Source organism: Lampetra fluviatilis, chromosome 20 (assembly GCF_964198595.1).
Source record: "Lampetra fluviatilis chromosome 20, kcLamFluv1.1, whole genome shotgun sequence".
NCBI classification, from domain to species: domain Eukaryota; kingdom Metazoa; phylum Chordata; class Hyperoartia; order Petromyzontiformes; family Petromyzontidae; genus Lampetra; species Lampetra fluviatilis.
In genome coordinates this window covers 5131298-5156114 of record NC_136294.1, presented here as the reverse complement: position 1 = coordinate 5156114, position 24817 = coordinate 5131298, and the positions used below count along the sequence as shown (strand labels likewise).

Sequence of the window (24817 nt, the reverse complement as noted above, 5' to 3'; positions counted from 1 at the left end):
TGTGTGTAGAGATTTTGGCCAGGAGGTGGCAGTGGGTACAGCAAAGTGCGGTTTGGGAACATGCCTTGCAAGACATCTTGATTTGAAGCTTTTGTGACTGCAGGAATCCATACTCTTTGGTTCTTTCGGGAAAGTCACGTAGGTAGAAAAAATAATAAATCACGACGTTTCGATCACCACACAAGCAATCGTCTTCACACAAGAGAAGCAATCGTCTTCACCTGAAGACCTGAAGACGATCGAAACGTCGTGATCTGTTATTTTTTTTTTACCTACGTGGCTTTACCGAAAGAACCAAAGAGTATGTCTTTACATTTTTCATTGTTGTTTTCAAGGTGCCAAGATGTTAACTACCTCGACTGGTATGCAGGAGGAGGTTGTGGGTTCGATCCCTTCATTTGGAGTTTGCGGTGTTCTTTCTCCCCGCGGTCGCGTAGATTTTTCTCCGGGTCCTCCGGTTTTCCCCTCCACATTTAGAATCAACGCGCATTTAGAGCATTGGATTTGGCTCCTTTAAATGTCCACGTGACAAGCCACTTCGTTGAGCTATATAATTCTAGATTTGAAGTTTTCGTGACTGCAAGGAATCACACTCTTAGGTTTTTTTCAGTAAAGTCACGTCGGTAAAAAATACAATTTAAATTAATAAAAGTAATAATAGAAATACAATAAAATAATAAATCACGACGTTTCGGAGGCAACACAAGTCTCCGTCATCAGGTGGGACCGTCACAGCTAGATTTACTGTATCAAGTGATACAGTAAATCAGTATAAAGAGCTATATAGCTGGTAAAAAAATGTTTATAGTTTAAAAAAAATGTTTAGTTTCCTCTCGTGCTTGAGGTTGTACGGGTACATTGGCTTCCTGCCACACATTTCAAGCATTTAAAAAGGGGGTTAGGAAAAGACATTTGACCGCATGGGATTGTGTAACACTTTCAAAAGTGTGTGTTTGTCTCTGGAAGCACACTGCATTTAGATGGCAGTGTCGAAGCTGGCAGGCAGTTAAAAAAATTCACTTGCGTTTTGGCAAATTATTTTTTTAAACTCTGCTTTGTCCCCAAGTTTTTGGGCAAAACTTTATTTATTCATTCTCTGGCCATATCGAATTTTGGCCATGCATAGTTGGAATCTAAATCGCTTTCAAATGAATGAACCAAGTAATCGATCCAGGCGCTGCGTCGTAGCGAGAAGGCAAATAACAGCACGAGAGAAGTTCATCTTTCGATTCCTCAACTTTAATTACGAATCGATTCTCTCCGCCCCACACCACACTCAAACACATCACTTTCATCGACTACCCCAATCAAACGAGGGAAACCGTCGCATCGCAGCGTGTTGGTCAAGCGCTTCCCCTATCAATAACCGCCGATCGCATCTAAATCCCCCTCCCCGTTGCCGCAAAGTGCCCGGTGAAACTCAATCGACGCAATCGAAGGGGTGGAAATCGCCGCGGCTTTTAAAAAAAAGGAATCGATCCGGGCGAGGAAGCCATCGCCACAAGTCAGGGCCATGGTGTCCGCGGGGCCGACCGAGGCGGAGCTGACGGTGAAGAAGACGGCGGCGAAGGCGCCACCGCCGACGACGAACAAGAAGAAGGGGGGCGATACGGACATCTTCTTCGTGAGTTCCACCCGCCATTCGTCGCCCTGCCCGATCAGTCCTAAAGCCACTCCGGGAATCGCTTCAAAGTCGGTTCACTCCCCCTCCACTCCCATTGAGGCCTTGTCCGCTGCGTAGGCCTCTAGTCCCAGTCGAGAGCGGTTGCTGAAACTAATAATAATAATGATGATGATGCTGTTATAGTTTGTTTTCTTTCGAATGAATTGCGTTTGAAAACTAAACATTTTTTATTTAAGCTCGTGCACAGGCTCATTTATATTTCACGCAGAAGCGGTCACACGTCAGTTGAACACGCAGCAGCTTTGGAGGCTTTCGCGTTAAATTTTGCCCGCAGTCGAGTTTTTTTGTGTTGGATCGCGTCAGTGTACAATGTGTGTCGTTAAACTCGCCGCCACCTGCAACGTTTCGCCAGTAATTACAACCCGGCATCATCAGGCGATAGCCAGATTAGTAATTACAACCGGCATAATCAGGCGACAGCCAGATTAGTAATTACAACCGGCATCATCAGGCGACAGCCAAATCTGGGTTGTAAATACAACCGGCATCAGCAGGCGGCAGACAGATTAGTAATTACAATCGGCATAATCAGGCGACAGCCAGATTAGTAAATACAACCGGCATAATCAGGCGACAGCCAGATTAGTAATTACAACTGGCATCATCAGGAGACAGACAGATTAGTAATTACAACTGGCATCAGGCGACAGCCAGATTAGTAATTACAACTGGCATCATCAGGCGACAGCCAAATCTGGCCGTCGCCTGATGATGCCAAATCTGGCAAGCGGTCGTCTTCAGGAAAAGACGACCGTTTGCGTTGCGATCGAAACGTCGTAGTTTTATGTTATTTTTGATTATTTTCTTTGAACCTATCTATGTGACTTTACCGAAAGACCCAAGAATATACTCTCCAAAGGTATTTCAACATGCCATTTAACCCTCGTGAAGGAAAATGTTCGCTATCCCTAATAAAGACAATGGCCAACCCTGACATTAATTTTTTAGCCCGGTATTGGAACAAATAAGCTGGTGCCATCAGATTCGTTGCTGTGCATCCTTCTGACAGTGCGGTGCTACCTCTTTGCTTTTTGCGTTTGTGGTGCGCAGGAGGAGGATGACCTCCCCTACGAAGAGGAGATCATCCGCAACCCGTACTCGGTCAAATGCTGGTTGCGCTACGTGGAGTTCAAGCAGGGAGCCACCAATCAGGTCGTCAACTTGGTGTACGAGCGGGCACTCAAGGAGCTTCCCGGGAGGTGCGTGCGTTTGTGTGAATGGACTCGCGTTGTATGGTAGCGGTGGTGTAGCGGTGGTGTAGCGGTGGTGTAGCGGTTAGCGCTACATTGCGCTACGAACCCGGCGACTCGAGTTCGATTCCCGCTCACGGCCAACGCCGGTAACAATTATCTGTACCGGGCCTGGGCCTCCCCTAGTTGGACTCGGCCTCAAATAAGTACCTCGTGGGGTGTGTAAACATCACCACTCGGAAGACAAAGGCGGTCAGGCGTGGTGCTGGCCACCCACAAACCTCGTGTGCCCTGCCGGCCTTCATAGGTGCTACTCGCTAACAGCACTTGCTCCAACAGTCTGTTAAGGCTATACGGGGGATATTTGTCTTTGTACTCGTTGCTTAATGAAATGAAGGGTGAAAAATGGCACATGCTAAGCATGTGGTTGTTTTGGAAGAAGCTACACAAGAGGCATAATGATTTATTAATTCGTAGATGAAAATACCTTTCTTACAGGCATCGAGTTTTATCGATGATTTTAGTATTTACGATAATAATTGTCTGCCACTCATATGCCCGTATAAATGTTGTTTGCATACTTAGCGCTACAAACAAGATGGGAAATTTTAAAAACAATACAAACTTAATTAAAATGTGATGAAAAATAATTCGATATTGATTCTTGAACCGGACTCCTGGTCGATCATCAAATCGCAGAGGTTGGAGGTAAATCCTTACATGCTCTGTGGAAACCCAAATGTAATATTTCATATACGAGTAGTCGCTAAACAATATCTGTGTTTAATTGTTGGTTTGTGTTTGTAGCTACAAGCTGTGGTACAATTACCTTAAGCTGCGGCGGAAACAAGTGAAGGGGAAATGCGTCACGGACCCTGCGTTTGAAGACGCAAACAACTGTCATGAGAGGGCGCTGGTCTTCATGCACAAGGTACTGTTGTGTTCGGACAGTGCACCGTTAAATAGATTTAGCGCATGTTTTTAAAGTGTACGCGAGCCAATTTACTCATGAGAAGTAAAAAAATGCAGGAATGATAAAAAAATATAACATTGAGATTTGCGTATCAAAATATAATTTCCTTTTTTCATGGAGAACAAGTCACGCAGAATGCACTCGAACCTCGTCAAATCTTGGAGGCTATAGCGGTTAAGCCCGGATAGTGCTCGTGCTTGGATGGGTGACCGCCATACACAAAAGTTGTTGGCATAGTGCTGCAGTGCTACGTGGTGGTCACCAGAGGGCAATGGATTAATTTCATTCTTGTACTTCCCTGCTCTCTGCCTTCACCAGGCTGCACTGACAATGTGGTGAAGTATATTTGTGTATGTTGAACTTCTTTCACACCGTACGTAGCCAAGCGTGATAATTGTGTAACCTCAATGGCCCACACACGCTGGGAAAACCTTCATATAGCAGTGGTTTCACAACAGAGCTGTACATGTACTTAAAGAGTCTGTAACCCACGTGAACCTGCGATTAGCACCGTTGCCTATGTACGGTTGTTGTGACAAGTATCAAATTACTCAGTTTTCAAGCGAGTCTTCGCGTTCGGTGTCCGCACGTTGTTGAGAATCGCCGCCATGTGCTGCGTTGTCCTTCAGATGCCGCGAATATGGCTCGACTACTGCCAGTTCCTGATGGACCAGTGCAAGATCACACGTACGCGGCGCACGCTCGACCGAGGGCTGCGCGCCCTGCCCATCACACAGCACATGCGCATTTGGCCGCTCTACCTCAAGTTCGTGGGCATGTACCCGCTGCCCGAGACGGCCGTCCGTGTCTACAGGCGGCATCTGAAGGTTCGTCAGCCTTGGCGGTCGTCGCAAATTTCACAAGATTGTTTAATTGGGCTAAGGGATAATAGTACAACAATTTAAATGTGTCACAAGTAAACAGAGTGCTCTATTTTTCTATTTTACTCGATTACTTACTGGATCTTTAGTTTTCGGAGTTCATTATCGATTTTGAAAGTCATGCAAAGTCATGCAACATCCAGTTAATTTTAGTAGGAATTTAACTAATTGGCCTCATTAGTCATTACGTGGTACATTCAAACAGATAAAGACACACACACACACAGGGCTGGACTTTTATTGTTAAACATTTTCTATATGTGTGGTAGACCGATGATAAATTTCCATAATTTTTGTATGCGATTCAGGATAATGCCTATTTAAAATGCCGAATTTCTTTCGAGGCATGACTATGAACTAAAAAATTATTTTGGACTTTGATATATACAGACATCTTTAGCTGGAATACTAACCTCTTCAGTTCATAGTATTTTGGTCGGGGAGGATGGGGCTGCTTCCGATGTTTTATGGAGCTCCGTGCCAGGGGGGCCTACTTTACGGGGACTTTTCCTAACATGGGTGTGTTGCTCTGCCATTAGCCTCTGCTCAACACTTTAGGGTTTAAGCCATCCCAGCTTAAAGTTGGTATATTTATGATATATTTTGAGAATGTTGAACTCTCCTCTAAGTGTAATCATTGATTTTTTATGTTATTTTCTAAAATGAAAGTTTGTCAGTAGATAACAAGTTTGTGCATTTAGGGTCTGAGTTATATAACAGTGACACATCATGCAGTCTTGTGCTTTTGTGCTGTAGGTCTGTTTACTACATTTCGAAAGAGATGGCTGAAACTGTTTTATTCTCTTGTAAGCTTTGTCCAGAGAATGCAGAGGAGTACATAAAGTACTTGGTCTCCATCGACCGTCTGGATGAAGCGGCCATCCGTCAGGCTAAGATCGTGAATGACGAGCGCTTCATTTCAAAGGCTGGCAAGTCAAACCACCAGGTGGGTGAGACATTGATGTGAAAGAAGTAGAAGTAATTTGTGACTTTGACTCACGACATTGTATGGCGGTGGCTGATGCGTATGTATGGATGTTGAACTTCTTTCACACCGTGCGTAGCCAACCATGCTAATCGGTTGTGCGGGGGAAGGACAATCCACTGCTGGATGAAGTCCTCCCCACGCCATAAGAGTCGGGGGGGCCTGGCGGGGGAAGGTTATTCGACCAAACTTTACCACGCTTGGGCAAGGCGGATTGGTGAAGGCATATAAGTACAATGCCCTATGCTGTCCACAACGTAACTTTGCAGCAGCCTATAATATCTGTTTTTTATGCATGGTGTTCACTTCTGTACAAGTTCAACCCTTCTTAACTTCCAAGATATGACAAGAGTGGGTTTATTGCAGTGCGATTTGGTCATAGGCGATACTGTTGGTTCCCGCAAAATCTAATCATCAGTCATTTTCAACGTTATCGGTGGTTGTTTTGTCGTTTGTGTTTGAGAAACAGCTATGGCACGACCTGTGCGAGCTCATTTCCAAGAACCCGGACAAGGTCAAGTCGCTGAAGGTGGGGGCCATCATCCGCGGCGGGCTGACGCGTTTCACGGACCAGCTAGGACAGCTCTGGTGCTCGCTGGCCGACTACTACATCCGCAGCGGCCACTTCGAGAAGGTGACGCCAGCCCCCCCCCACCCCCCGGCCCTCGCCGTTGTAAAATAAAAACGGAAATGGCGTGGCAGTACAGCAAGTGGGATTCATTTCCTTCTGTATCCCATCTGTGTGGGGATTGATTGTTACCCGCCCCCCAAATCCCGTCGCACACGTGGGCTTCCTCAGGGTACTCAGGTATCCCACATATAAGCACTAATTAATGAAATTGGACAAACATCCCAATATCGGACCACAGGGCTTGGGCAGTTGTTGGCGCCAGTTCTGGCTGCCTTCCCCACTTCGTCTGTGGTTTCCGGCACGAATCATTCTCGCTCTCTTGAGAGTGAATGATCACTGTGCACGTTACCAACGCTGATTTATTATTCGTGTTACTTCAACGGTTTGCAGACATGCCTAACACCGTACAACTCGAACGTTCCCACAGTATGCGCACTAACGCTTTGTGATTTTGCGCGAACAATGTGTGTCCGCAGGCACGGGACGTGTACGAGGAGGCGATCCAGACGGTGACGACGGTCCGCGACTTCACGCAGGTGTTCGACGCGTACGCGCAGTTCGAGGAGAGCATGATCAGCGCCAAGATGGAGGCATCAGGAGAGCAGGGAGCGAGCGAAGATGGTGAGCACCTTGTGATCGTGCCCTCTCAGCCGAGAACTGTCTAACCCTCTCAAACCTGACCCGATGAATACACAATGCTGCCTTTTTACTCCTCCTTATAATAACTAGTCACGTGTCACGGCTCCTAGATTTCCTGTATGTAAGTAAGTAAAGAAATTATGCCACGCTCGATCCAACATTGTATAAAGGCCACCCCAAAGCATGTAATTCATTGGGATTTTTTTACCATATTCGATCGTGCTGATCTGTGCAGATTGGTGAATGGGGAGGGCAGGACGGGTTCTGATATCACTTGTCACTGATGTTAACCATGGCTGGGAATCGAACTTGTGTCGTCAGCATTAGAGCACAGCGCGCTAACCACTGAACCACCACTCCACATTGCCTGAATAGTTTTTTTATTCTGGGTGACGTCAGTAAGAGCGTGAACTAGCTTGTCTCACAATACATTTATTTTTACTCGGTAAAGAATAGTGTGATCAGTTGAACTACAAACGTTCTGAAGAGACGTGTATCCAGGTTTAGCTGTGGTCGTCGGATTGAGTTGTGCGAGCCGTCACCGAGGTCACCGTACTGTCGCAGATGACTTGGACGTGGAGCTGCGGCTGGCGCGGTACGAGCAGCTCATGGACCGGAGGCCGCTCCTCCTCAACAGCGTCCTGCTGCGGCAGAACCCCCACAACGTTCACGAGTGGCACAAGCGCGCCAAGCTCTACGAGGGCAAACCGAGAGAGGCAAGAGAGCCGCGCGCCCAACGCCGCCAATACGTCACTTGGGTTTTATGAACGAGAGCTTTGCTTTTTGTCTTCAAATATTTATTTTTTTATTTTAAACAATGTAAGCATTAATTGCTTCAGGTTTTGTAATGCAAATTAATTCAACAAGATGATAAATGATAATAATATTGATGTTTTTATCCAGGAAGGATTAAATGTGGTCTCAGGAGTTTTATTAATCGGGGACCTGTATTGAGATGTTTAATCAGTTCCGTAAATGAATGTTTGGCTTATTGAAGGACACTGCAGTATCCGGATAAAACTCCACATAGATTGTTATTCCATTGCTTATTGCCACCTAGCAGCCCAAGCCTATAACACCTGGTATTCCCAGGCTGTCTTTCTTACAGGTAAAAACCAGGCTCAACCCAGTTCCGCTTCCGAGATCTGAAGAGATTCGGTGCACACAGGGTGATTTGGTGGTCGGTGTTACATTGGTGGAGAATCTGGATGCTGACCAGAAACCTGTCTTGAAATCCATTGTTCCATGTCACTGAGTGCCCTCTCCTTGGATGGTGCTGCACATATTGGCCATTGTGCCTTAAAATACACTGACGGTGTTCTCTTTCATAATCAACGTTTTTGGGTTTAGATCGCGTTATTTAAAAATGTGTCGTAACCCTCCACCACCTGACACGGCCAATCAGTAAAAAAGTGTCACGTTGACAAAAGACAAATAGTTCACTGCTTTAGCGCACCGGTGTGTTGAAGCGTGAAACCACAACATTTACAATTTGAGTACGACGTTTCGCTGGTAATTGCATCCAGCATCATCGGGCAATTCGCCGTTGATTATGAATAATATTGGTCGCGAAAGCCTATGTGTTAAACTGATGTTCTCTTTTTCTTTCTACCAGATTATCAACACGTACACAGAGGCGGTTCAGACCATAGACCCCGTGAAGGCCACCGGCAAGCCACACACGCTCTGGGTGGCGTTCGCCAAGTACTACGAAGAGAACGACCAGATTGAAGATGTAAGTACCTGTTGCGTGTGAAAGTTTGCACCTTGGTAAAAAACTAAAACTGACACGTGCACCTCGGCCGCATCTTTTTCTTTTAATGAGAATTGTGAAGCTGCCAGTTATTGTTAACAGCGGAGCGGCGGGCGGACGGGCAGTGCAGTTGTCTACTTCTCATCGCGTAGGCTCGCACCATTTTCGAGAAGGCCACCAAGGTGGCGCTGAAGAGCGTGGACGACCTGGCGGGCGTCTGGTGCGAGTTTGCCGAGATGGAGCTGCGTCACGAGAACTACGACGAGGCCCTGCGCCTCTTGAGGGTAAGCGCCCCTTTTCACTGCCCCCCCCCCCCCCGAGCATTCAGGGAAAGGGAACAACGGCTACGAAGGCTGTCACCATTGCTTCGGCACGTCGCCGTTAATAGTCGCCATGTGTTTGAATTAGCAGGGCCACCTTGCGCACGCTGCGGAGAGAAGATGGGGACCGGGTTGTTTTGCAGGAAGCCCATTCACATCCTGAGATTGGCACATTTTGAGACTGAGGCTACATGCTGAGCAGCAGAGGGCAGTCAGCCTAAAGCTACAGAGAGAGGGTGACGTCCGAGACACACGGTAGTGGAGAGAACTCGGGGTTGGTGACGTTACGTGCAATTTAAGTGAGGCGGGGGGAGAGGGGGGGTGATGACGTCACGCAACGCTGCGAACTTTTAAATTAAGATACAAAAATATTCTTGAAACTTATGTGTTAAAATGTCTAAAACGTACATACCAAATGAGAAAACGTACATTTCGCCATAGTTTTACCGTGGAAGTACTGCAAGTTCGTGTTCGTAATTGTTTGATGTAACAAAATAAACCTGTGCGCATTGCACACGCCCACGCGATGTGCTTGTAAACCCTGCGGCGTGCTGCTTTGCGGCGCTGTTTATTTTTGTTCCCAGCGAGCCACAGCCATGCCGTCCCGGAAGGCGGATTACTTTGACACGTCGGAGCCGGTGCAGAACCGACTGTACAAATCTCTGAAGGTGTGGTCCATGCTGGCCGACCTGGAGGAGAGCCTGGGCACCTTCAAGGTAAACGTGGGGTCGTTGACTCTCGACTCTCCAGTATGCCAGCACGCGTGGCATTCGTTCACTTTAGATTTAACGATTTAAAACAAACAATTCCAATTTTCCTATGACCAAATCACCCGGAATCCCGGTTACTCCGGGTTCCTCCTACATGCCAAGCGCCCGTTAATGGTATTCGCCAAACATCCGAATGCAGAAACCACCTGAGAACGGGTGTAGAGATGCAGTGAGACTTCTTATTTGTTTTGCTTATGAACAAATCACCTTGACTGCACAAAATCATCAGATCTCAGAAGCCCAAGTCGGTTTGAGCCTGGAAAGTACTTGCAAGGGTGACCACAAATTTAGAAACAAGTTCGCCATAGGGCTTGTGGGGTCTACGTTGTGGGCAGCAGCAGAGTGCAGTCCAGCAAAATATATTGCTCTACTTATATGCTCCACGCCTTTGCAACATCGATTGAGCAGCGACGTATGGTCACATGACTCTCGCATGACGTACAGCGTGGGGAGGCCCTTATCCAGCAGTGGATTGACAAAGGGCTGTACATGCAAATCTTTCATTTAATCAGTTTTACAATGAACTTGTATTGTGTTTTGGTGAACCATCCTGATGACTGCGTGTTGTTTTTTGTACATTTTTATTGACATTGGTGCACGGTGTCGCTACCCCCAGACAAGTTGTAACGCGCTTCTCTTGTCCTTACCAGTCGACAAAGGCGGTTTACGATCGCATCATTGATCTCCGCATTGCTACACCACAAATAATCATCAACTACGCCATGTTTCTGGAAGAACACAACTACTTTGAAGAAAGCTATAAGGTACGCGCGCGTACATGCATGCGTTGGTCATGATGAACAATGTCGTTTTTTTACGTTTTAATCCATCCACTGTTCGCGCACGTTTGTGACATTTCGCAATTATTTGTGTTCCGACTCACCTCAGGCATACGAGCGAGGGATTGCTTTGTTCCGCTGGCCCAACGTGTTTGACATCTGGAACACCTACCTGGTGAAGTTCATCGAGCGCTACGGTGGAAAGAAGCTGGAGAGGGCTCGAGATCTGTTTGAGCAAGCATTGGAAGGCTGCCCACCCAAGTTTGCAAAGAGTATGTGCCCCAGTCAACGATAGATCTGTTGACGTCAGTGGCCAAAAGTGTTTTGACACTGTTACGTTTCAGCTGTTTTGAATTAACAAATCTATACAAATGAGACAGAAATTGTTTACCAAAAAAAGTATCGATTCGTGATTGAAATCGCGGCTCCGAATAGTGACAATCAAATCGCTTGGGGGATGGGTAGGGTGTACACGGTGAATCATTGCGTGCCTACTTGTGAGTGTTCTCGCGCAGTACAATGTGCCTTTAACGCCTAGAACGCTTAACCGGTTATGTTGTGCGATTCAAGGCAGCGGTTCTTTCACGGTTCCCAAGCAAACTCACCACCTACCGCCTGTCCCTCGTACCCCCATCAAGGCTTCTACCTGCTGTACGCCAAGCTGGAGGAGGAGCACGGGCTTGCGCGACACGCCATGGCGGTGTACGAGCGAGGCACGCGTGGTGTCGAGCCCTCGGAGCAGTACTCCATGTTCAACATCTACATCAAGCGCGCCGCCGAAATCTACGGCGTCACGCACACGCGCGCCATATACGAGAAGGCCATCGAGGTGCCGCTCACATGGACATGCGCGCGCTAGCAGGCTCGCGTTTCTATGACGTATTCTCTGAATTATAAGATGCTCCTGGAAATAAGACGCGAGATGTTAACTGCCTCACCTGTGATACAAGGAGGTCGTGGGTTTGATCCCGAGTGTGCGTGTTCTCCCCTTGGTCGCGTGGATTTTTCTCCGGGTCCTCCGGTTTTTCTCTCCACATTTGGAAATATGCGTTTAGAGTATTTCAACGAGATAAGCAACTTCATTGAGCTATCATTTGTGGAAAGGTCGCTTCTGAAAAGAAGCTAAATGGCTCAGTAGGCCTTACCTTGTTAAATAGACAAAAATAAACTTGTGCCCGTTGTCATTAAAGTTATACAAATCTGATCACGTGCACTCACCTACCGGATTATAAGATGCATCCCCAACTTTTGCTTTAAATTACATGGGGAAGAAAGTGTTATAATCTAGAGAATACGGTAATACTGATTGTGTGGCATGTGTCAGTGTTGAGATGAAGTTAATAGATGCAATATTGATGCATGTAACTGTATTCTGTTGTTTTGCATATGTTGCACAACATCGTGTTTTAGACTATGAAACTTTTAATTTTGTGGCAGTTACACAATACTGAGCCATTGAAGTCTGTCTTGTCGTCGTGTTAATACTGCAGAGGCTGGAAAGGCCCTCTTATTGTGGATAACCTGGCTTGAATGATGTGTGGTGGTCAGTTGTAAACAGCAATGGATCCAGGCAAGGAGAAATGGACTTGCTCTGCCAATTCAAACAAGGCGTTTTAGAAAAATGATGTTTAGATAATATAAAGTTACAATCACCAACTGGGTTTGCTATTTACCTTGGGACAAATTCATAACATTTTTCACTTATTATATTTTCTGTCTGCACACAAACATTTCCCATGTTTAACGTTTGGCTTGTCAGTGACCCATGTGACTTCGGCCAATTAAAGAACTACTGTGTGCTACAATGAGAAAATATTTGTAAAATAACCTTGAACAAAGTTGTACGTCAAGGACCCCATAAACACTTTTATTTTCCCAGTGTCACAGCCCTTGTAAAATGGAGCAACACAAAAAGAAACACGGTTGCGCATTATTGCGGGAAAGTTTGTACCGATTTAACGTAAGCCTTTGTTACGTATGTGTTCATTGGTGCAACCAGTTGTCTACAGCAGTCTGCATCAATTGTGTCTTGTGCGGCGGTGTGTCCGTGGCGTGTCTAGGTGCTGCAAGATGACCACGCTCGCGAGATGTGCATGCGTTTCGCCGACATGGAGTGCAAACTCGGGGAGATTGACCGGGCCAGGGCCGTCTACTCGTACTGCTCGCAGATGTCGGATCCCCGCGTGAGTCGAGAGCCACACGCGACAGAGAGCGGGCAACTTCCTGCCCTTGTATTTAACATCGCCACGATTCCTGTAGTTGCTGGAACAGGTCGATTGGTGGAAAGCTGTTGCTTGCACTCTATACGCTCATGTCATTGCACGTCAAGCAATTCATCAACATATATTGTTTATATTCTTGGTTCTTTCGGTAAAGTCACGTAGAAGGTAAATAATAAAATAATATAATATTGGTTTCTATTATTTTATTATTTCCCTTCTACGTGACTTTACCGAAAGAACCAAGAAAATGAATCCCTGCAGACACGAAAGCTTTAAATCAAAATATATATTGTTTATGTTTGATATTATAATTAAACTAAATAATGTAGTTGTAGTCATGAACTTTCATGAACAGCTTAGAGCTTGAGACCAGTTGTAGAGCAAACTCATGGCCATGTACATAATTATGCATACTGCTTTATAACTTATAGAAGATGGCAGCTGCTTAGAATGATCATGGCTGATGATGAAATTTGTTGTATTTTTGTTTTTCTTGCAGACTACATTGTCCTTCTGGCAGACGTGGAAGGAGTTTGAGATCAAGCACGGTAACGAGGACACGGTGCGGGAGATGCTACGCATCAAGCGCAGCGTGCAGGCCACCTACAACACGCAGGTCAACTTCATGGCGGCACAGATGCTGGCAGCCTCATCCACCACCACCGGAACAGGTGCTGTGTGTCTGTGCAAGTGTGCTCAGATCCCCTGTAAAAATGTCACGGTGTTTTCTTGCTAAATTAAATCCGTTGCTTGCCGCAGCTGCAGGGGCTTGCGTTGCGTACCAGTTGCCCGCATTGTTGCAGATTAGTGATCATATCTGCCCGACTGGATTGGATGTTCTCTCCATTGAAATATCTACATGTTGACACTGTGTAGTATAATAATTACATTAGGGGCAGCAGGCTGTATTGATTTCAATCAGAGGACCATGCGATTATTAAGGCTATATTGTGTTATATAGCGTTGAAAGGAAATTGATATTGTACTGCCGAGTTTTAATAACAGTAACATGTATTAATAAACCCAGGCAGAATGATCTACGGCAGTAGTAAAACTGCATGCTTATACTGAATTTTCTTTATTTATTACTGCTCTGCAGTGGCTGACCTTGCACCTGGACACGGCCCCGTGGATGAGATGAAACTACTTGAGCAGAAAGCTCAGCTTTTGGCTGCCGAGGCTGCCAAGGACAAACCCAAGAGCAAGGAGAAAATTCTCTTCGTCAGGTTGGCTTCGCTGTTTTGTCAGCGACAAGCAAACTTTACGCACCAGCACATCAACACATCAAGAGCAGCCTATCGTCTTTGAAACGCACTTGGACTGAACTTTGGCATTGATATTCCTCAGTAATGCCAGCTAGTATCCCACTGTTTTCATTTGTAACGTACAATTGAATTATATATATATATATATTTAAAGGAATATACAAGATATGTTTCCAGAAATGGGAACACAGTCACTCGCGTTAGCTGGGTTTTTTCGAGTAGTCGTTGACACGCTCTCTGCAATTCTTGATCAGTTAATTTGGAGAGCTTGGCAGTGGCTCTGAAAAGAAACGACTTGTTTGTCAAGTATGTGCAAGTACGAATTGACTTTCTTTCCGCATCGCCCATCGTCGGCTCGCAGGAGCGACACGTCCAAGAGTGAGCTGTCCGAGCTCGCCAAGCAAAGCAACCCCGACGAGATTCATATCGACTCGGACAACGACGAGGAAGCCGGGGAGCCTGACGGTACGTGGAGCGAGTATGCGAGGGGTGGGTGACGGAGTGAGGCTAGGTGCTGCTGGGATCTGGCCGGATTGTGATTGCATTATCGTGTCACCTGCTTTGGAAGCGGTGGCCTGTCACGTTTGCAACAACAATGTACAGTATCTGTATTTAAAGGTCATCCTTATCCAGTTAGTTCTATTGGGTTCATGGGATGACACAATTTTTATTTGATACATGCCCTGCAATACAGATGCGTGTCACATGACAAGCACCAGTGTTTTTTGCATATACATTGTTGATCAACTTAGTACATTCGAGAGCTGCATTTAATCACCTGTCCTTGTCTTGATTCAAACCCAGACTGTCAGCAGCTTGTTGCTATAACATTATTGATCCTCTGAGCCACCAAGACCTCATGTCTACATTTTAATAGGTTGTGTGTGCAAATCATTGAGCCTTCGACCAGTCCACGCACAACCTCATTATACAGCTCTTTAATCTTACAAACACTTCAATTCAATTGTGATGGATATTATGCATATTGAAAACATTTCAAGATTATCATACTTGGAAAGCATGATGTTTTTGGATGTTTAAGGATTGTGGTTGAGGTAGAGCATTGGAATATGAACCCAGCCACCGAAATTTGAGTCCTGGCCATGGCTAATGTCAATTAAAGGGGTCCCTTTAAAACCCACACTTTGGTGAAATATGGTCAGACAATGCCAACGGTTGAAATGCGTGGGTGAGCTTCGACCAGCACTCGATTAACAACGGGATGCTGCTGGGTAAACTAGTATGTATTTGGGAACAAATGAGATGCGACTGCTTTGTCTGCAGAGGTGCAAGTGGAACAGAAGGCGGTGCCCAGCGAGGTGTTTGGAGGACTCAAGGAGGACTGAAGACCCCCCCCACATTCCCATTAGGCAGTAGGGGCTCTCGCACCAAACATGTACTGTACATTTTCAATGCTTCATAAACACGCGCTCTGCTTTCCCCATTGAATATTATTGTACTAACAGGTTCCATCGTACAGAATGGTACAATGTTTATGGTGGAATTCGTGTGTTTTTAAGATCTAACAACGAATGTCTTGTTAGAAGATGATTAAGGAAGTGATTAGTATGTTAGGAAAGCAATTCACAGGCTTTGTAAAAAGTGGACTTTTGAAATGTTTTGGTTGGATAAAACTGCCACACATTTGTGTATTTTCAATAAATGCTTGCAAAAATGTTTGTCAACAGGTTTTGGTTTTCGAGTGTTGACCAGATATATGCTTGTATGTTAAATCTATGCTGAGAATGCACATGCAGTGTGCAAATTGTTTTACCTCTAAGGGCTGCGTTGCATTTGAACTGAGTTTTGGAAGTGTTTCATAACGCACATTAAAGGCATGTAAATATATATTGAGCTATTTTGCAACCCAAAACTTGGAAGTGCAATAATTTGTTCTCATTTTATTGCATATTTTGGCATGATTGCATGCATTTAAGTTTTATTGAAACATGGATACAACCAATTTGCACAACTGCACTTTTCAGCCAGGGTAATAGTCACTTAATTTTTGAATTCTCATTTTAACTATAATAAGTGTTTGCCTACAGCCAAACAGATGTGGCTGTGCAGTCCACAATCGCTGCTAACGAATTACATTGTTCAAATCCTTGCGTGTAAATTGTAATCCAGAACGCTGGGTGTGCCTATTGTATTGCACAAACTTCTGCTTGGTGCACATCTGCATGAGCAATGCAATGCAACTATTGTGAATATCAGTACCATGTTGAACCATGGTATTACATTTCAATGCTGTAATAATGAATAGCATTTTCTTACATCACGGTAGGCCTTGATAACAAATCACGTGTGCTTTGATGGGTTGCATGTGCCATCTCATATCCCTTACAACTTTCCCCTTTCTGGATCTGACAGCTGTTTATAATACAGGTTTGTGGGTTAGATCCCGTAAATATAAATGTCGTAAAACTCGCTACCACCCGACAGCCAATTAGTAAGGTTTGTCACGTAAACAGAACGCGCAAATTCGTTACTGGTACAGCACACCTGTGTGCTGGAGAGTAAATCCACAACATTCACAATCCGAGTACGATGTTTTTCCAGTAATTGCATGTTCTGTTTACGTGACAAACTTTAATTGGTGGCGGGTTTAACGACAATTATATTTACGCGATCTAACCCAAAAAAAACTGTTGTGGATGATATTGGTCGCGAAAGCCTAGGTGTGAAACAGAACAGGAGTTATCTCCATGCTTTATTAAGAGTCGTAAGACTTGCTTAAAATAAATATACAGCAGTTTACACCAGTACCGATGACATACAGGCCTTGGAGAACAGTAGTGTAAAACCCGGTGGGGGAAGGAGGATCGGAAAAAGCACTACAACGGTTCTTGGCAAACCCAGCAATAACACTACCTTATCATCTTGCCATTATCAGATCAGTGCATACTGCACCTATGTACACAACTATTCACCCTCAACATCCTCGCATCATCATCATTCACCTTGGCATCTCAAGTTCAATCTATAAATTATAAAGTAATGTTTTTCCGCATGCATTTAAACCAGTACACCACTTGCTTAAATCCCAAAATGAGTATCTTAGCAAATGAAAGTCTACTCACTTCCTCTATCAATACAGACCACATTTTAAGCGTTCAAATATAATGACACCAAGCCCCCCCCCACTCTCACCCAATAAAAAAAAGCACATCTTCAATCGGACACGCACAAACACCACCAAAGTAATGAATCTCATTTAAGAGTTTGCAAAAAAAATTGCCAAGATTAAATACATCTCTATAAATAATATACTGTACTAGTGCATTGTTCGCAAAGCAAGCAACTCGCGTTCAGCCGGTTAAAAGTGACAAAAGGAAATTTAAACGACATTCACCCCAATTCCAGTTTCATCATTGGTCAAGATAACTATGCAGCCAACTGAAAAAAAAATGGAATGCCTTTTGCACTTAATCAGATATTAAATTCAAACTTTTACACACAGGAAGATAAATCAACATTTTTTAAATTTCATTGAACTTTGTCCTTTTGGCTACAAAACATTTACAAGCATTAAGTCACAACAATATGTATAACTCAATTAAAGTATCCGTGCCAGCGCAGTTTGTTCTCCGCTTTCATAAAGTGTCATTAAAAAACAACATCCACCGGAATGTGAGTGTTTTAGTATTAAACCACACGATACAAAACCAAGCGAGTACACTCGGCACCTTGGTCCGCAACACTCACATTCTAAACACCTGTCACGTTGCACAAACACATTGGTGGGCTCGTACGACGTTGTAAAGTATTCAACATGGCTGGCGGTATATGGAATACGGCTGTCCTATGTCATGAGAAATTTTGCCTTGGAAATATTGTGCTGGTATCACGCACACACGTGGTATTTAGTGTATTTTTGCTGTTGGCAGTGTTATTTTAATTGCAAATGGATGGTGTTATAGACGGGGGTAGAGCGGTGGTGCCGTGGTTAGCATACTGTGCCATGAACCCGGCTTCCTGAGTTTGATTCCTGGCTATGGCCAACATAGGTGGTGAGTGATAATGCACTGACGAGCATGGTCAAACATTCCTATATCCACGTTGCATGTGGATGAGGCCTTAATTCAGCAGCTAATTAACAAAGGGTGGAAACATAATTTTTAATGTGAGAATTAAATTATGTACACAAGCCACCAGCCAATAACAACACGAGCGAACCAACAGATCATTTATCATCAGTGTCCCATTCGTGGATCCAAAGTAAATTAAGTGCATACAAAACAAATACCAATATTTTCAAACACAACACTTTGTAAGCTTATATTTGTGCACCACCGTAGGGAAAGTTAGGGTTATGCAATTGGCCTGACATGATGTGGAAATCAACCAAATAATCAAGTTCCATGAACTGAAATTATGTAATGTTGGTATGTAAATGAAAGAAAATCAAACGGCGATAATTAAGTGACTGGGAATTCCTCCCCAAGTTCATAGCATATACACATTGTAATGCTTTATTACAGGTAATGGTTGACTATCTTTAATTGAACGTTGAATGCTTTAAAAATGCCCAACTTCCTTGCCTTGGGGGTAGTCTCCAACGAAAAAGATGTTCAAGGTCCATTGTTAAGCAGCTCTCTCCAATGATGTCGTATATAAAAAAGGAAATGTGCATGAAGTATAGAAATTGTCTTTTTGAATGCAGGTTTCATTGTTTTTCATTTTCTGCACATAAAAAAATGCCAGTTTATGTACATGCATGAAATGCAATGTCATGGTTGAGCAACTCTTGGATATTTCAAGAATGAAGTTCAGTTTGTATGCAATCCAATCATAAACATCATCAACTGGCTCACAAAAAACCCGCCAGTAAATCTATTAAGCTATTATTGATAACAGGGCAGTTGTATATTGTCATGCATTTTTAATGAGTACTGGTTTTATGCTATTCGTAGGTTAAATGCATGTGCTATCCTATGTCTAAGCCCTATAAAAGTACATTATTATCGCCACACATCATAAATGTTCCTGCAATAATCCGTTTATATAAGAAAATGTCACGTCATCCTCACATCCCATACTTTAGAAGTGTTTGCAAATTAATCCCATTGTTCACGTGCCAGCAAAAAAAGTAGTTTTGTAATTTTTAGTCTACCGTAAGGCACACCCCCAAAGCAATTTCAGTACCAAAAATGTGATTTAGTTAGCTGTGCTCTGAACGTAAATATTTATTCATCGATTGGCAATGTGCAATTACAGCCAATTACAAGACGTGTCATGTTAAGCTCCTTAAAACCAATGCTAGATTATCTTGCCTTGCGAGTACATTTCTTAATTTTTGATTACCTCTGCAACCGCAGACAATATTCCATCACTATGATCGCTTGCTCTGGTTTGAAACATAATTCCATACATTTTTAAAAGAACCAGAATATTCTCCTTGAACTGCTGGCAGGGCCTTTGACATGAAGCACCTTTATACCCAATTCTACATTTTATATTCGGCTTTGAAAAAGGCAAAAGTAATTCAATATCCAGTCGTTTTTCTTGATACGAGAAAGTTTTCGGTGTCGACACAAAGGTAAATATCACTTATAGCTACACGAGGCAGTTCAGTGGAAATTTCAAGGTTTTTATGGCCAAGGCAAAAAACGTCTCTAACCCCTAATTTGAATGTAAAGCTCAGATGGCAAAAAGTCTATCGAGGAGGCAGGTATGTATCCCATTGTCTCCCTCCATCTAACTTTAAAAAAAACCCACAATGAGAAGTCATCTTTCTCAGCCCATGGCAGTGTTGAGACACCAATTCTGCTAGGAACTCGGTCGCCCTTCGGAGGATAAATACAAATGGCCCGTGGTGTCAGCGTGTGCAAGAGTCGATTGAATGAATACGTGTAAATCCTGCAAGGATCAGGGCTTGCCAGGACCCGGCTTCTTGCTGGCAGTGGCGGTGGAAGACGAGTATGTTGGTGTGGTGGGGATGATGGTGGAGGAAGGCCGGCGCGGTTGCCACAGGTGGTTCTGGATGGTGAAGGCGTCCATGCTGACAGAAATGGTCTTGGCGGGGATGGACGTGAACTGCTTGCGGTCCGAGCTGTACTTGTAGAGGCGGTCGAGCATCTTGGCAGACACGGCCTTGGGGCCGAAGCCCGTCACGCGCTGTATCTCCTCCGTCTCCGGGAAGAAGGCGTAGAGGGCACGGTACTGGCAGCCGGCGTCACGGAACAGGATCATGTAGTGGTTGGCGTCGCAGCGCTCCAGCTCCTGCCAAGGTCAGGAAAATCAAAAGGAAGCTTTTGCGGACGAGCCTAGCCAAAGTACAACTCAGGGGGACTGCCTTGGCAGTGGTGTAAAGGGCATAAGGTCGAAAATACTTTATCATCACCGCCGTCAATAAAGTAGCTTTGTTTAGGATTAGAAAATAACCATACGTCAGTTCAATGCGTTCTTTCATGGAAACTAGAATTCAATGTATCCACACACTTCTTGTGTTGTGCCAACAACTCGTATTGGCACAAAGTAAGATGTATAAAAATATTTTCTGAGCTCTAAGTAGAGAAATGAGGTACAACACCAAATCAACAGAACTAACTCACACAATGCGATGTGTAAAATAACAAGCTGACAATTATAAACTCCCCACGTGAGAAAATTAACACCCTGGGGCCTTACCTCGATGACCTTTTGTTTTTGCAGCTCATTTACTTTGCCGGCGAGGCAGCAGTAGGACAAGGCGTTGTGGATGATGTGCTTGTTGGATTTGGCACTTGGCTCCTTGTACAGCTTTGGACCTGCATACAACATAACCGCAATTAAGTTGTTATCTGGATCTCACAATATAAGGGAGAGCATTCTACGTTTGGAACCCAAGCCCCATTCACATGATCCCATTTGGCACCTTCATCTCGACTAACTCCACTCCGACAGCAAAGCACACTATTTTTTGGCCTGTTTATATAAAGCCCTTCGTCATTCCACTTCTGGATGAAGGCCTGCCCATGTCATGTCGGTCAAAGCGGTTGTTGGACCATATTTCACTATGCTGGTCAGTACGCGTTGGTGAAGGGGTGGTCATTTACAGAAATCTGCCCATGGATGTTAGCCATGACCGAGAAATGAATTCAGGTTCCTGCGTTCACAGCACAGTGCACTAACCATTCCATCATTCTCTAACTTACCAATGCAGAATATTTCATTCGCACTGGTTCCAGTAGTTTGCTCACTGTGACATAACATGCAAGCGATAGAACACCGATGCCAATGGAGGCTGGGCGGTCAGCCCCAAGAATAACCAGCCTGGTCTGATCGCACCGACACCATGGGTGTCCCACACACTCTTGCCCCTGACATCACTTCTCGACCCGTGCCACACGGTTACGAGTCGGGTGAAGGACAGCACCCGTCGTGACGTCACGGGGCCTAACGTGGGAGTAAGGTGTGCACATCTTGACGTCACTTGTCAGAGTGGGAGGAGCGGGGGTAGGAGGGGGGGACAAGTCCACAGAGGCTCATGAAGTATCGAGACATGGATTCCCGCGCCGGCAGAGGCTGCTTCCCGGTGACACTGTAAACAGGGCAAGCGCCACTCATCGCTAGGAGAAACAGATGTTGTCCTTCCCCCGCACCTCAGATTAGCACGTTTGGCTACATACGGGGCATGCAAGAAGTTCAACATACATACATGTGTCCATGCAGAGAGGTGGGAATTGGCGCACCTGTGTACTCCCCACCAGACACGTGGGATGACACCTGCGAGGCGTTGTCCCAGTCCTTGTCTGCAGTCGGGCTCTCGCCCGAGCCCGCACCGTCCGCATCCAGCAACTCCATGGAGCCAGACCTACACCCGCGTTCACATTCTCAATTCTAAATCTCGTCTTACATTTGTAATGACAGGGTGACACCTGCTGGCCTGGAAAGGGAATCACGGGTACGGTTAAGTAACAACCAATCAGAGAAGGAGGTGTATCTGGGGCAAAGGTAACAGGTGGCGTTAGCCGTGATACTCCGGGAACCTGCTCGAAGGTTCCACGAGAGGGCGTGGCTGGAGGCGGGGCCTAGCTACGCCTGGGGGGATATAAGGGGGAGCGGACCCGGGGCTTGGGGTTCGTGTGTGGGATCCTGGGTCCTGGCTGCGTCGCTGCTCGCCGACATCTCTCTGTCGTCCGGCCACGTGGAAGATCTCCTGCATGGTTTCCATCGTCATCATCGTCACGCCGCCAGGCAACGGCATGGCTGAGTGAGGGCGATGGGACCACGCCGAGTGATCGGCTGTGTGTGTCGCCAGTAGACGTGTTAATACCTAGAGTTATACTCAGTGTGAGGAAGAGCAAGTGTTGGCCTGTGTTGTGCCCAGTGTGAGTACTAAAGAAGTACCCTCTACACGACATGTCACGAAAGCCACTCAATACACATTTGTTAATAATTGACTATTCCTATAAACGAACACACTGCGAAAACAATTACATGACACCTTAATATAAGAGTTGTGAAATATAACTGCATTATTACGGAGGTGGACATACGAGGAAAGTCGAGTTCGTGTTTTGGTATTATCACTAAGGAATATTCTGCTTGAAAGAAAACCTAAACTTAAGATTTGTTAGAATGAAATGCAGAATATTTATATAAACACACTGGAAACACCAATTATATTAACAATAACAATATTCTGAAGGAAAATATTGGATGCTTTCCAACAAGCGAGGTGTGGCTTAGCCAAAACTCGTGGATACATAAAGCCACTGATTTTAATCCATTCTTATACTCAAGACGTAACCATAGAATCTTAAGTGTGAGAACCAATGGCATACCAGTTTTACAGACTACATGCTTCCACATTTCCACTGATAAGAGCGGACACAACTCCACAAGGCAAATAAATTATAAACAATACAAACGAAAGGGCAAACAAGACATTATGAAAGTGAACCGTAACGACTCATCGAATTTCTGGTGGAAGGCGCAGCAGCGAATCATTACACACTGGATATAAATAGAGAGATGACTCGCACAGCAGACTGCTTGCAGAATTACGACAGCTAACAAAGTGCTGCAAAGCCTTTGTGTTCTAGATTTGAAGCTTTCGTGACTTTGAAGCTTTCGTGATTCATACTCTTAGGTTTTTCGGTAAAGTCACGTTTTACCTACGTGACTTTACCGAAAAACCTAAGAGTATAAAGCCTTTGTGCTTTAACTGGTGGTGTGCATTGAATCAGAATACAGTAAACCTCGTTATTTCGGTACTTGATAATTCGTAATTGGGGATTATTCGGCATGGCTGCGCTCTCGGCACTTCTACAGTATTAGCAATTCGCCACGAGCCAAATTGCCGTACCGAACGGTCCAATTTCGGCATACACGTGGAGCGTCGCCGCGCGCCACGACCAAAACAATGACTCAGTCTGGTGGTAGCGCGCACGGTGAGCGCGAGTGCGGACCTGTCGCTTGGGACTTTACCTTGTTGATGCACTCTGTGCAAGCCAACCCTCTCAAAGATGTCGTCTAAACCTACATCATTAAGTAATAGAAAGGGACTGAAGATACAAATCCAACGTTTCGGATAGAATTGATGCAGGTGTGTGTCAAAGGCGTATGGTGTGCGAAGAGTTTGGAAAACAAATTTAGAAAAGAAAATTATTGGGGCAGGAGGCACCGGGGAGTACCATTGTACATAATTCAGAATATTGGATAATCCGGCAAGGCCAGAGCCCCCATGTGTCGAATTAACAAGTGTTTACTGTATTTAGAGTGCAGGAGGAATCCGATGAGCTATGAAGCTTGTTTTCACAGATGTCCAGTAGTAGGGGTGGGTCAGCAAGTTACACCAACAAACATTACAAAAAACAACGATAGGAGTGCAAAACAGAGAAAAGTTAAGCAAGTCACGATAAACAAATATAAAATATATAAATATAAATTGCCTAAGTACATAAATTGCTGCCGATGTGTCAACACCAAAAGCAAGCTTGGAGGAAGGCAGGAATACAACAACAAGTCCCAGACCACACCAAGACAATACACAGCCCCCCTATTAAAATTTGAACTATCGATAGATACATGGGTAAAGAATCAAAGTTACCAATCACATTTGCAGTGCCTCCCCTATTACAGACCAATTTAGACCTGATTGGTCATCCCGTGCCCTTATAAATCTCAACGGTCACCTTACAAAGTCCCATCACAAGGGAGAAACACACAAAGACAATTTTATTTTGTGCCCGTATTGAAACGGCTGTACGCCGTATGGACCAGAAAACTCAATTTCCCTGTACGGGTTCACACGGTATGCATTAGCAAATGTGGCTGTATGCAGGCTGGCGCAGCACCTGTTGGGACGTCGGGAACGGCCACCCTCCGGCTCGCTGTTGGTTGTGGAAACCAGGGAGAGGCTGGATGCCGAGTGAAACCTGTTGAGGGCGCCACCTGCATGCGGGAGCAGCAAACGCAGCACTTAGGGGAGCCGCCCCAACCACCACCTTCTCGATGTACAGTGGGGGTTCAACGTCATTGCCGATGCTTTGGAAAAATATTGCTCGTGCCAAACAGGCCATAGGTGTGTCTCTCATTGTTCATGTTTTAAAAGAGATCACGTTAAAACAATGCAGTAATGGGACATTTTTATTGTTGAACTGGTGGATGCCTTGGAAGGTATTGCGTTTTGAGATGTCTAATTCAGACGTGTTATAACATCAGATTGTGTTTTATTGTGAGCTTGATTAAAGCAATATTGTTTGTGGACACCATCTGTTTGAGTTGTATAATTTC

At 44.9% G+C, this 24817-nt stretch overlaps 2 protein-coding genes across 3 annotated transcripts in view; one reads left to right on the top strand and one right to left on the bottom strand.

Annotated features, from left to right (window-relative positions):
• Positions 1–1463: 1463 nt before the first annotated feature.
• Positions 1464–15851, top strand: XAB2 (XPA binding protein 2). Its single transcript, XM_078865432.1, has 19 exons — positions 1464–1624; positions 2735–2883; positions 3682–3805; positions 4477–4674; positions 5540–5674; positions 6183–6347; positions 6821–6965; positions 7548–7699; positions 8599–8718; positions 8889–9020; positions 9641–9772; positions 10477–10590; positions 10715–10877; positions 11244–11434; positions 12666–12788; positions 13327–13498; positions 13927–14053; positions 14454–14557; positions 15377–15851. Exons 1-19 carry the CDS (start codon positions 1514–1516, stop codon positions 15436–15438), a joined length of 2619 nt encoding a protein of 872 aa, XP_078721558.1. The 5' UTR covers positions 1464–1513; the 3' UTR covers positions 15439–15851.
• Positions 15852–16787: 936 nt separating this feature from the next.
• CAMSAP2 (calmodulin regulated spectrin associated protein family member 2) overlaps positions 16788–24817 on the bottom strand; it is a 40695-nt gene continuing 32665 nt past the window's right edge. For both annotated transcript variants that reach the window (XM_078865424.1, XM_078865425.1), the window contains 4 exons: positions 24379–24475; positions 21769–21890; positions 20726–20844; positions 16788–20317 (listed from right to left, as the gene is read on the bottom strand). In XM_078865424.1, the coding sequence (XP_078721550.1) occupies positions 19964–20317; positions 20726–20844; positions 21769–21890; positions 24379–24475 (692 nt within the window). In that variant the 3' untranslated portion in view covers positions 16788–19963. The remainder of the gene's footprint in view (positions 20318–20725; positions 20845–21768; positions 21891–24378; positions 24476–24817) is intronic.